This window comes from Rosa chinensis, chromosome 2, assembly GCF_002994745.2.
Source record: "Rosa chinensis cultivar Old Blush chromosome 2, RchiOBHm-V2, whole genome shotgun sequence".
In the NCBI taxonomy this organism is placed as follows: domain Eukaryota; kingdom Viridiplantae; phylum Streptophyta; class Magnoliopsida; order Rosales; family Rosaceae; genus Rosa; species Rosa chinensis.
This window is the reverse complement of record NC_037089.1, coordinates 57,821,485-57,834,915: the sequence shown is the minus strand read 5'-3', so window position 1 is coordinate 57,834,915 and position 13,431 is coordinate 57,821,485. Positions and strand designations below refer to the sequence as shown.

Genomic DNA, 13,431 nt, shown 5'->3' with positions numbered 1-13,431 from the left:
TATTACACCAATAACTCCACCATGAGTAAATTTTTTTTTTTTTTTTATAATTAAATATGAGATTATGTGATATTAGTTCCTTGAAAGCAGATAATGTAGGGAACATCCACAATGAGTAAGTTGAGTAAGTTAATTGAAGGCCCCATCCAAATTGGCCTTTAACCAACCAACTGGAGGGGGCACCCAAGGTTTGCGTTGTCTTCCAACACTCACACGTCTAGCCGTCTAGGTGCAACAGACCTCTAAATTGACCTAAAACTACGAATCTGATAGAAAATATGTGTTCGTGATATGAATTGACCAGTCCAAAGCCTTTGATTTCTCTCCTTCCAAGCCTAAAAACTTATTGATTAAATGAAAATTTTCATAAAATATGACCTAATTAGAAACTTTCTTCTATCAGTGAGCTGATTCTATCGATGAGAAATACACTACGAAATTCATCAGCTCTTTCACACTGAACAGATCATCTTCTATGAGGGCTTGTAGCCATGAAATTGAAGGCCCTTCCAAGTTCACATCAAGGCATCACATCTTCACTTTTGATTCATTATATTCAGAAAGGCTGTAGAAATAATAGTATTGAAGATCGGAGAGAACGGGAATCTGGGCTATAATTATATTAATTTGCATATATTTAACAAAATTTTCTCCTTTGATAGATGGCAATACAAATACAATACAATTAAGCAACAACCTTGACATTTCAGATGCAAACTATACACTAAAGTCAACATCATAACCATCTCTAACAATCGCTGACATTTTTAAGTTCATACCCTTACTATCCTAGAAAAACAATTCAAGGCTTATAGAATTGCAGACGTAAATATACTCAAACTCTTACATGTATTTACACCTACATATATTTCACTTCTTGTAATCCGACTCCGTGTGACAAGAATTCTTCTACCTGATTTGGAAGTTGAGAGTTTTTATGCAGTAAGCATACATGAAAGCAAAGAAGAGTGTGAAGCCAACCAGAACTCCAGCCACTGGTCCCATGAAGTTTGGATCGTATCCAAAATGGTGTTCTACATACCATTTCACAGTCGGATCAGGTGTCATCCCAGGTGCTTTAATGGTGTCCAAAATATCACCATATTGTGATACAATCAATCCATACACTGTCCATGCTACTGGGCATATCCAGTAATACCAAACCCACCATTTCGGTATTTTCTGAAAATTGGAAGTTAAAGTATTGGTGTCAACACATAGAAATGAAACATATACCACATTTCTTTACCATAGCGTCGAACATATTGTTAGTAAGGGTGAAAACCACCTATATAGGTGGATCACTCTTCCAAATTAGAGAATTACGTTCATAACATGCATATTTAAAATGCTTTTAGAATGCTTCAAGCGCGATAATGACAAACACACCCATTTGGTAGCATTTGGTAGAACTAGCTAGAAGTGATTTGGTTATCATGCTTTATAAGCAAAACCACTTCCAACATGTTGTACAAAACGTTTACTGTGAATAACCAAAGCATTTCCCATAAAAACACTCCCAACTACAATTAGCTTGAACATGCATTTATCATTAAATTGAAAACTAGCTGCTTGTGGAAGATTCCGAAAAGAAGGGTACTAAAACTTACTGGTCTTGGTATGAAGAAACCGGAAAAGAGGTTGAAAAGTGAATAGAAAGCTGCAGCGAATATGGATGCTACTTGGTGGTTTGGAGTAATGGAAACAGTCATCATTCCGTAGTATGTGAAGTAAAGGAATGAGAAGAAGTTGACAAAGAAGAACCAGAAGAATTTTGCTGCTGTCCATTGAAAGCTCACCATGGCATACACTATCAGCGTATAATATGTGGTCTGAAGAAACACATATGGCATTTCAATAATAACCTGCAATTTGAATGGTTCAAATTGAATCAAATGACAAAATAATTAACAATTCACCATAGTAAGTCGTATATATTAAGTATATAACAATTGGATGAATAATATATCTAAAGGTGGGGATATCGATATCTCACTTCCAAGAGATTCTAGATTTCTAGCATGTCTATGTATATCGCCACTTACCTGTGCTAGTGCATAAGGTAATGCAGAGTACATCCCAGCAGCTCTTTCTCGATAGAATACCGTTCTTTCAGTGGCGATTATTGGCTGCACTGTGGAGCAGTTGTTAATTCCAACGAACAGCACAGCAGAATACATAGCCCCAATAATCATGGTCAGATCAGAAGTGCTTTCCCTGAATATGGAAAGATAAATAACTTAGTGCTCTGTTAAGTTGTTAACTACTATTCAAGAGCTTTATTTCCAGCCAAAAGAATCAGATTGAAGCTTGAACTTGTTATCAGAAGAGATAAGCTCATACCTTTTAGTGCCAACCTTCCAGAACATAGTTCCGAGCATGAGAGCACAAGCCAAGGTGAAAAAGAATCTAACAAGGTTATAATCAGGAGTTCTCCAATAAGTCCACCACTGCTTCCACAGACATGATTTGAATTGTTGTAATGATGACTGTGAATACTGAGTAGCAAAATAGAGATCTTTTGCTCCTGGAGATGGTTTGCTTAGCTCCTTTACTAAAGCTTTGTTTCTCCTGGACATAGGATCTTATATAAGATTTTGGAGACTGAAAGTTATTACTTATAAGTAGAAAATTATTTGTTTTCCACTTACTGGTGCAAGGAAGATGATCTGTAGTATTGAGCAAAGTCCATTCCAAGCTTGACCTCAGTTCCTACTGAGCTTACCTCAAGCATCCATGTGGCTGGATTATACTTTTCTTTTATTTTTTGCACTCCAGGAATAGCCTGACATAGGTCAGTGAGTGTGGAATTAGATCACCATGCAGTCTTTAACAAATTACTAGGTAAGATAAAGAAAAGTTTAGGAAGATGAATACCTCAAAATATTCGATGATCTTGTGGGAATTGCGGCCTAATGGTCCCGAGTAGATAACTTGTCCTCCTCTCTTCAGGAGTAGAAGCTCATCAAATGCCTCGAATATATCAATGCTAGGCTGGTGAATAGTGCAGACAACTGTTCTCCCAGTGTCCACCGTATTTCTAACAGTCCTCATAACAATTGCAGCTGCCCTTGCATCAAGACCTGATGTTGGTTCATCCATGAAAATGATTGAGGGATTAGCAACAAGCTCAACTGCAATTGTTAACCTCTTTCTTTGTTCGGTTGACAACCCTGTAATTCCAGGAAGCCCGACCAGAGCATCCTTGAGACTGTCTAGCTCGACCAATTCCATCACCTCTTGGACGAAAATCTGAAAATAAAAATGAAACAAAGAAAATGTACTTTTAGCAATTTAGCATTTAAATCCATACATTGTTCAGAGAAGTATTATAAGTCATTGTTATACCATCTTGTCCTGTTTGCTGACTTCTTTAGGGAGCCTAAGGAAAGCTGAGTAAATTAGCGACTCTTTGACAGTGACTTGGGGTGAGTGGATATCAGTTTGTTCACAATAACCAGAAATTCTTGCAAAGGTTTCTTGTTTCTTAGGGAAACCGGAAATTCTAATATCGCCTTCAATGTAACCACCAGTCTTTCTTCCTGCTAAGACATCCATCAAAGTTGTCTTTCCAGCCCCGCTGATCCCCATTAGAGCAGTCAAGACCCCAGGCCTAAAAGCACCGGTTACTTCACGAAGTAGCTGCAGCCTGTCCTCACTCACTCCTTCTTCTTTCATTTCCTGTTATGTTTAACCAAGTTAGCTAAGTGGTGAAGTTGGAAAGTGAACTTCAATATAATGCTTGCGTTGAAGAGTAAAGAGTGAATAAGGGGAACGAAATATTACAGGAGGCATGTCCACATAGTAATTAACATCATCAAAGGACATTGCCAGAGGAGTGAAAGGAAGAACCATTCCTCTCTTGGGCGCAACCCCACTGGCTACTTCTAGGGAAGAATCAGCATTCCTACTTAGTCCACTGGTATTGGATTGACTGCTCATACGCCGGATTGCCATTTCTCCTGAAAGATTTTTAGGTCCAATAAGAACACTTGTGTTCACAATTAAAAACAAGAGAGCATTGCTTTGCTTCTTACTTGAATTGTTTGCATCAGCAGATGATAATGACTGAGAAAATGAATCTTGCTTTGACTTGGGCCTTCTAAGTCTTGGTTCTTCCCTGGATTCTTCTTGGTCTCCTTCCATCTCTTCGGCCAATTCTTCAGATATAATAGCTTGTGCTTTTCCAGGAGCTATTGAAAGAAAAGCATGAAAAGTCGTCACCAAATAAACTAAGAATTCCATTCCATGTTAGACATAAGAAAAGAATGTTGATTCTTACGACTGAGGTACATGAGAGCTATAGTGTAGAGGATGTTGAAGAGAATTGCAAACCCCAGAAGAGCTGCAGAGCCAATCCAAAACCAGTTTTTGTCAGGGAAAACTTCGAAGTTTTGAAGCACTGCCACACCCAATCTGGTATCATTATCTGAAGCCTGCAGCAAAATAAAGTCAATTAATTCAGAAGCAATAGCTTTTTGGTCAAAAAAATCTATCTTGTCTATGGAACAACATGCAGGTTAACCATAACATACCCATTTGTTCATCCACCTGGGAGAAAACATTTCATTTACAGCAATAGCATTGAAACCATAGGTCATAGGTGAAACCCAGTAACCCCACTGCCACCACTTTGGAATTTCGCCTGTCACAGGTCATTGATAATTCAGTAAAGTACTAAATTACTAAATTGATAATTCATAGGTCATTGATAATTCAGTAAAGTACTAAATTGCTCCTTTTGGTTTGGTTTGAACTCCTTAAAAAGAGGACAGGATATTCAGTTCATACTTACCTTTAGGTAGTATGAAACCTCCAAGCATGAAAACCATGAGCAAAGTGAGAGCCCCACCAGTGTTTGCTATGATCATGGTCCTGCAGACTCCAGCAATAAGCCTGAAGATCCCAGCAGCCATTTGTTGGATCAGAAATATCAGCAATAGTTGCTTGAAAAACCTGCAAATATTGTTGACAGCTGCAATGAGGATCTCAACAAGTGATAGCAATTGTGACAGTTTTTTAAGGGCATCACACATTCAAATTATACCCTTTATGCTCTAAGATAAAGGAAAACAAAAGGGGTATAGACAAATTATCAAAGATAATAACTAATCAAGATGTTGAGTTGTTAACCATCAATCCAGATTATTAGTAGTCTGATTATTGCGTCAGGTATCTGGATAAAGAACATTATCCACCATATAGAAATGAAATCAAGCAGAGAATGTAGTACCTGCTAGCTTCAGGTGCAAAACCAATGGTGTAATATGTTATGACCATCCAAACTGTGGATTCAACAATGGATATAGGAATAGTGAGCAGGATAGTTGGGAGAGTGAAAGTCCAAGCAGGGTGGAAAAGAAGGTCTCTATGCTTGTAAAATACAGGTAGTCTTGCAATGGTCATCGAGAGCTCAGCAAAACCATTGAACGTGTTAATGATCATGGTAAATAATAGTGCACCAAGATATACTGCTCCATCATCTTCATTTCTGGTGTGCATTTGGGTCTTCAAAAACACAGTCGAGGTTATCAACGCCCCTATAATTATTTGGACGGTCTTAAAAATGTAGACAAAAGAGTTCCTCTTTATGAGTAGCCATTCCTTGTCCCAACAGGCCTTTAGAAGTTCCATTTTGGATACTGAATATCTTGTGAATACTAGAGCTGCTTTGTGGCCTCGAGACTTATCAAAAGGGATTGAGAGCTCGTTTTCAAGCCTCATGCCAACATGGAAGCGTTTAAATCGGTTTGAGAATTCAGTCACTGATATGTATCTGTATGGCTTGCTTCTATCTGCCCAATATTGCTCTTGGTCTTTTCTAGAGGTAACCTGAAAAATTTTGAAAAGAGACCATTAGTATCTAGGCAAGATGGAATTGGATCAGTAATTATATTTTAATGGACTATTACTGTGGTCTGCCTTAACATTAGGACTCCTAATATCTAGTAATTTTTATTCACTGTCGTACGTGTTAATAGTGTCATTTCGTATTTATATCAAGTTAAATAGATCACCACTGACCTAATTAATATTACAATTGTGCCTGATTCGAGTTGCTAAGTAAACCATGACAAATTAAATTCCCTTTATATTTAACATAAAACCATCACTTGAACAGTAGTTATAAACCCCAAAAATCATTTGATCTAGCATTGAAAACGAGATAGTATGAGTAATCCTACAACTATGACAGGACTCGGACATGATATTAGCTAAACAATTTTCTAGTGTCAATTTTAAGTTATTTGTTCTGAGACATACTGATCCAACCTGTTTACCATTCATGTGATGTGAGCATGTTGAAGTTACATATAGGTTCGTAAAAACTCTAACCCCTGCTAGTTATTTCTAAAAAGATGCATGTGTCACACACTAATGGTATCAGTAGTAAAGTTAGACCTAGCTATCCCGACATTACCTCTTGCAAGAAATCAGCAGTTCCCTTTCGCTCGGGGCATCGAAATCCGCAGCTCTCAAAGAACCCTACTATGTTCTCACGCGGTCCCTGGTAGACAATTTGACCCTCCGATAAAAGAATGATATCATCGAAGAGATCAAACGTCTCAGGAGCAGGTTGGAGTAGCGACATGAAGATCGTAGCTTCAGTGATGTGCACGATTTGCTGCAAGCACTTCACTATTTGAAATGTGGTGGAGCTATCTAGACCGGTTGATATTTCGTCCATGAATAGTGATTTTGTAGGCCCCACAATCATCTCACCTGCATTTCAGTGGAATTTTGACTTGTCAAGACTCAAGATACACAAAAGAATGTTTATTAATGTCATATTTTTGCACTTGAAAGATACCGAAATTATGAAAAAAAAATAAGGGATGAAACGATCTAGTGTTCTTTTCCTTCCGGTATAACACTATGTTCAATAACTGTGTTTTTTTTTTTTTTTTGCAAAGAGTATTTGGCAGGTCCCTGCGACTTAGAAACTTTATGATCGTCCGTTTGCCCTTATTACCAGTGGCGTAGCCAGAAATCTTAATTAGGAGGGTCAGAATTTAAATAATAATACTAAACAAACACGCTTTTCTTTTATGACATTTCTTCAAAAAGGCTTTCATAATTTTAAAGACAATTTGCTGTTTCACTGAGAAGGAGAAGAAGAATTCTTCGAGAAAAAAAATGCAAGAGAAAACGGCGTAGAGAGAACGAACAGGACACAAAATCAAAGTGTATATACCTAAATTTATATAGATATAGAACTAAATGATTATTCATTAATTAATTACCTAAACTATTGTGGTATGAATAAAGTGTGTATATATAGGATTATATATAGGACTAATTAAATATATTAAAAACCTAGACTATCATGGAATCCGTCAAAACTTGTGGGTGAATGGGCCAAAGCATTTAAAAATAATTTTTTGTCTTTATGTCAGAACTCAGAATGGTCAAACATGGTATTAAATATAATATATGTTTGTAATTGTGCATATATCAGCCAATCATGCTCTAATTTCAAAAACTGAGAAGCCCTACTGTAGCTACGCGACTGCCTATTACCCGAGACAGGCATTGGTAGGAGCCCAACTAGCATCTGGGCTCCGAGCCGGTTATAATAACTCGTCAAGTCCTTTTACATGACTTAATTAGTTTAATATTTATATATTTCCCTGTAGCCATTTTTGATAATCTATTGGACCTAGTAAGTGTCCTAAATTCTCTTTATAGAAAAGGATCGAGATATTCAAAGATTTGGTTGTAGTAGGTGCTTCTTAATTAGACAAGTCCCAAAATTTCAAAGTGCACCGGCCAATCACATGTATCTTTGACATTAGGAACCATGACACAATATCTGAGAAGCAGTGTTGCTCGATTAGTACACAAAAAGTGAGAATGATATTGGAAATTAATTGACCTGTCGTTACTCGTTTCTTTTGGCCACCAGAAATCCCTCTCTGCATTTCGTTTCCAACAATGGTATCCTTGCATATATCAAGCCCCAAAATCTGTTCCATTCAACATAAATTATAGAGTTATAAGATTTATTACCACTCATAGTAGTTTCACTAGCAGCTTTCCTTCAATTAAACTAAATATGAATTGCTGAAATGCTCTCATCAACTCTAAGTAATGTGCATTAGATCACTGTATTAGCTGAGAAAACGAAAGAGACATTTGTATGGGTCATATAGTATTTTTTTTTTTTTTCATCAGAAAAGGGTCGGCCACCAACCAAGTCCAGGAAAAAAAAAAAAGATAAAGGCAAAGTGGCGGTTTCAGACAGCGGTCAGCAAAGTGGACTCTGCAAAAGTTGGTGAGGAGAAGAAAATGGTGGCAGAAAGACAACGTGGATTTGTATATATCTATGAATGCGATGTTGACGATAGTGAGTAGTAAGTTGTACTTTTGAATTATAGTCGATCTAATTAATTTTCCGGAAAAGTTTTCACACAGATCGAACTATATGAACTGATCGGACATTAATTCTACGGAATCGAAACTAGTGACGTACAATCTCCATTGTCTTTCTCAGAAACAAAGTTGATTTCATTTTGAGATTAGGGATCAGTTTATTTACTTACTTTGAGAGTGTAGTCGGTAATGAGACTGCTCTCAACTCCTCCCATTGCAGTAGCCTGAATATATAAACCAGAAAAGCTTAGATAGGTTAGTTCTCTCTTTCAATGCAGCTAGACTGTCCAGCGTGTTGGGTTCCATATTTAATATATATATATATATATATATATATATATATATAAGAGACAGTTTTTAAGGGACTGTGAGGGACAAGTGAATTTAATGGCTGAAAATAAATGTACAGTTTTAAGTTGTTATAATTTCTACTTCTATAATTAATACATGTAGTTGAGATGTATTTGTTCCTCACAATCCCTTAAAACTGTTCTTAGCAAATCTGTATATCTATATATAGTTGATGGACAATATATAACAACATAACATATAAAATACTTGATCGACAAAAGAATAGTACTAAATTGGGCAGAAGTTTGAACTAGAATTACCTTCATGAAAAGGTCAACTTCTGCCTCGGGAAATATTCTTGCTTCCTTTTCCCTTCTAGCTAGCTCAGACAGAAGTTCTACATAGTTACAATATAAATTTAGGTTAACCAAATTCATTACCACAAGTCTTTATAAATAAAGACATAGGTCAATTGTGGTTGGGTTCACCACTTACCATATCGAGTACCAACCCCTTGGCACCTTGCCGAAAAATCTAGGGTTTCTTTGACAGTCATCTCTCCTAAATGAACATCATTTTGGCTAATATATGCAGATGTCTTCTGTGGTACAAATTCGTTCAACCTATACCCATTGTATGTGATCTCTCCTTTAACCTGTTCCATAAAAAGAAAATATATTTACAGCGAAATGATAATTAACAGTATTAAGTATTAACAGTGTTTTGGGAATTATTAGATGTATGCTCAAAGGCTCAAAGGCTCAAAGCACTCGGCACACCCACAAGATGAGGGACTGACCTTCAAGCTAGGATCCAACTTCCCAGCTAGTGCCAACAGAAGGGATGTTTTCCCTGACGACGGGGGACCTAATAATAGAGCCATCCTACAAAAATACAATAACTTTAATCATTTAAAAAGTTATTTTCTCTGAAAACAAAAATTTGTTTTATGGAATATCAATAACTTATGAGAACAAATACAAAGGTAACTTTAATTAGGAACTAGCTCACATATCGTCATATAGATAAGCTGTGTTCCATTAACTACCCCATAGTTGAGTTTGTAATTTATTGAGATTTGTAATAGTAGGCCAAAGGTTCCACTTAAACCACCTTTATGTTTAAAAAAGGTTTAAAACAAATAATGGAAGAAAGTTGAACTTTAAACACCCATGATCATTAAACAATAGAAATTTCAGGATGTAGAAATACATCTCAAAATTTTGAGTCCTAAATGACGTATAAGCGTTTCATTTGTTTATATCCAAATCACTGTGCACTGCATTTATTTATATTTATACCTCGATGGTTTGATAATGCCAGTGGCATTCTTGAGGATTGTTAGATTTGTTCTCTTAGCCGTTGTAATCCCAATCAAACCAAGAGCTGATTCTGCAATGTTCCTAGCAACATTTGGGAGAGTGGGAAGAGCTCTGTTACCAATATGGCATTCTGCTTCGACCGTCAAATGATCAAACCTAACTTCCACTGTGGGAAGTCTAATCCCAACCCTGCAAATCACAACAACGACAACGACAAGATATCAATTCACTAATAATTTACTAATATGTACCATTTATCTGTACAATATTCAAGTAGTATTAGTGTCCAAAAAGTTGATTCCCTTTACAACAAAGGAGCTACCGGAAAGTACTTTTATTGACCTAATATGTTTGTCGCCGAAGAAATTATTGAAAGAGACCAAGGGCCTTTAAATTAAGAGAGAGGTATGAGAAAGTGACTATACAAATAGAATAGTTCAACAAATCCAAAGTTTTCACAAACAAGATAGAGCAAAACAATCTATCAAACCAAGATAAATACATAATTTATTAGAAAAGTAAAATATATTATATATTATAAAGATTGCTGATTGTATAGATCATTGATGGTTATTAGGCTTGCTTGCCATGCCTGCAAAGATCCTCGCCGAGATAACGACTTAAGCAGCTAGGCTTGTATTTTTACATCTTAAGTTTCCATTTGGACACTAACCAGGACGTTGCAGAAAAGTTAAACGAAAGTGATCCCCGATTATAAATAACGCACCATAGCAATCAGGTAACTAACAAAATGTGCTGCAGACGTATTGGAGGAAACCATTTGGCTAAGAATTTGGTAAATATCTTTAGAAGATTACGTCTCAAACTCTTGATAAGGAGAGCTGGAACTACTTCGAGCATGATTGAACCCCTCAAAATGGTTACGTTTCAAATTTCTTCAAAAGATGACTAAAAGTCGAAAGGCTGAAAGATGCTATTTTTGTTAAGTTCCCATATTCTTATGGTAAAGATAAAAGATAAAACAAGAACTTACTTATCAATTCTGCTTCTGAACTTCTTCAAGAACTTCTCATTATCTTCCTCTGCATCCTTGAAAATCCTGTCAATGAAATCTTGACGGTCGGTTACATCAAGCTTCAGAACATCAACTTCCTTGTGCATCACTTTGTTGTTTTTCCTTCGAGGATTCTCGCTCTCCACAATGGACTGGATGATCCCTGTTCTTAGTCTATCATATGTTGGCAGTTTCTCAATGGCAGCCCAAGTCAGAGCCTCTTCGTCTTCAGCTCTACTGCTTCTTCGAGAGTGCGTGGCACTCACAAACACTTCCTCCATGCTCCAACTAGGAGTTCTGCTTCTGCTTCTTCGATTTGTACCTGCTTTTACTCTCTCTGTTCCCTCCATTTTTAATCACCTTCCTGAAAAAGAAAATGAGTTTAGACAAAAATGGGACGTACCCAGATCATGAAAAGGGAAGAGAAGTCGGAATTTACTTAAGAGAGAATGCTCAAGTCTCTGTTTGATTGCAGAGACGATTGAGTTTTAGTGTTTCAAGAAACAGAGCGTTTTAGGCAAATGGTGGTTAAAATCATGCATTACATGCATTTTGTTTTTATTTGAAGAATTGAAGTTTGTTTGAAAGAATTTTCAAAAGGAGGAGATGTGAGCTTGTCAACAAATGAAAGAGGGAACGTGATAATAAGAATGCACAAAAGTAAGACTGAATATGGTTTTCGCTTTCTGAATTTTTTTGTGAAGAACATGAACGGAAAAGCACCTACTCAATTTCTCTTGGAAATAGAGGAAGGAATTAATGGGTTGGTGGAGATTTGAATGTTTTATCTGCTTGGAACTAAAACATCTCTCTTCCTTTTTTGCTAGAAGAGAGCTTTTGAAAGTGATGAAGCAAAGGGCTGGGGGAAGAGTCATCTCATTTAGAGCAAGTATGTGGCTATTTATACATAGCTAAAGAGGGAGAAAAATCTTATTTTAAGAAAATAATTGAGCAAAAATATACAGAATATCAGCAGTTGAGGACTTGAGGATGGCATTAACAAATAAACAATTATTCAAAGCTAATCGGCCGTACCCACTTCCTCTTGAATTTCTATTTATCGAGTGATGTGGGCTCCTCATATAATCATGCCCATGCATGCCATTCCCAATTTACAACATGAGATTTGGAAATCTAGTACGAATTCATTAAATCGAATAAATTGTTACTAATAATACGGAGAATACAATTCAAATTTTTTTTTTATTTTGAGAACGTAATACAATTCAAAGTTGTTGACGATTACTTATAACAAAAGTTAATGTTTGAACGGTATTACTAATATGGAGAATATAATTCAAAGTTTTTTTTTTTTTGAGAACGTAATACAATTCAAAGTGGTTGACGATTACTTATAACAAAAGTTAAAGTTTGAACAGTATTACTAAATCTGTCATTGTAAAGAATGAACAATTCTTAAATTCACCCTTAGGCATGGGCGGATCCAGAAATGTTTCTCAGGTAAGGCAAGACTTAAAGTAAATAGTAAGAATATATTCAGTAGGTCAATATATCCTACGAAGCTTGCCTATTTTGCCAGTTTCTGCCATATTTCTACCAGTTTTGCCTTATTTCTGCCATTTTCACATATATAGCTTGCCTATGCCAAACCTATTAAGGATATATTCAGTACCAAGCTTGCCTATTTTACCATATTTCTGCCATTTTCACATAGCTTGCATATACCAAATCTATGTAAACTCAAAAATCTAGTCTAGGCAAGTGCCTAAGCTGGGCTCTATGTGCATCCGCCCTTGCCCTTAGGGTGAATACGCATATTCACCCCCATTATAGATTAACTCACTTTTACTTAATAAATTTATAATCCAACGGTCCATATCTTAAATCAGCCTTTAAAGATCATCTCTGTAAAAAATCAATTGAATCAAACAAATGGACGTTTCTAACAACACTTACTGCTATTATGATGAACCGTCCATGTATTTCATAGAAATGAATAATTAAAAGGTTCAATTTGATTGATTTTTTACAAAGCTAATTTTTGTATTACATTATACAACATGAATGGTTGGATTAGAAAATTATAAAGTTATTATGCGTTAATCACAAGAGAAAGTGAATATGTTGATTCACCCAATGGGTGAACCTGAGAATTGTTCGTAAAGAACTGATCTAGTAACAAAAAAAAAATGATCTAGTACATCATGCAGTTAATGTGGGTCTTCTTCTTTAAAGCAAACACAAAAATCAAAAAATAAAGCGCACTGCTTGCAAAAATGTGAGCTAACCATTTAAAAGACAATATTTAATGCACCAACATGCACTTGCACCAATAAGTATGGATGGTTGAATAACATCAACTATAATTTTTTGATATTAAAAAAATGGCTAAATATTGTTTACTCCTTGTACTTTTGCCCGAAAAAACTTCAGTTCCTCACTTTTTAATTTCGCACGTTTAGTCCTTTA

The 13,431-nt window shown here is 36.1% G+C and overlaps 1 protein-coding gene across 3 annotated transcripts; it reads right to left on the bottom strand.

The window, feature by feature from the left end:
• Positions 1–632: 632 nt before the first annotated feature.
• Positions 633–11,869, bottom strand: LOC112189006 (ABC transporter G family member 29). 3 transcript variants are annotated; one of them, XM_024328260.2, is made up of 22 exons: positions 11,725–11,869; positions 10,981–11,365; positions 9,966–10,175; positions 9,464–9,548; positions 9,160–9,319; positions 8,985–9,061; positions 8,544–8,597; positions 7,877–7,967; positions 6,422–6,723; positions 5,234–5,832; positions 4,796–4,956; positions 4,536–4,645; positions 4,283–4,436; positions 4,038–4,193; positions 3,787–3,962; positions 3,349–3,681; positions 2,878–3,252; positions 2,652–2,785; positions 2,344–2,571; positions 2,046–2,217; positions 1,611–1,865; positions 633–1,182 (listed from the first exon to the last, which is right to left on the bottom strand). In XM_024328260.2, the coding sequence occupies exons 2-22, from the start codon at positions 11,349–11,351 to the stop codon at positions 910–912; spliced, it is 4,476 nt and encodes a 1,491-aa protein (XP_024184028.1). In that variant the 5' UTR covers positions 11,352–11,365; positions 11,725–11,869; the 3' UTR covers positions 633–909. The 3 variants fall into 3 exon arrangements, with proteins under 3 accessions (XP_024184028.1, XP_024184027.1, XP_024184030.1); XM_024328259.2 differs by having other exon boundaries at positions 11,729–11,869; XM_024328262.2 differs by lacking the exon at positions 11,725–11,869 and adding an exon at positions 11,441–11,598.
• Positions 11,870–13,431: the final 1,562 nt, after the last annotated feature.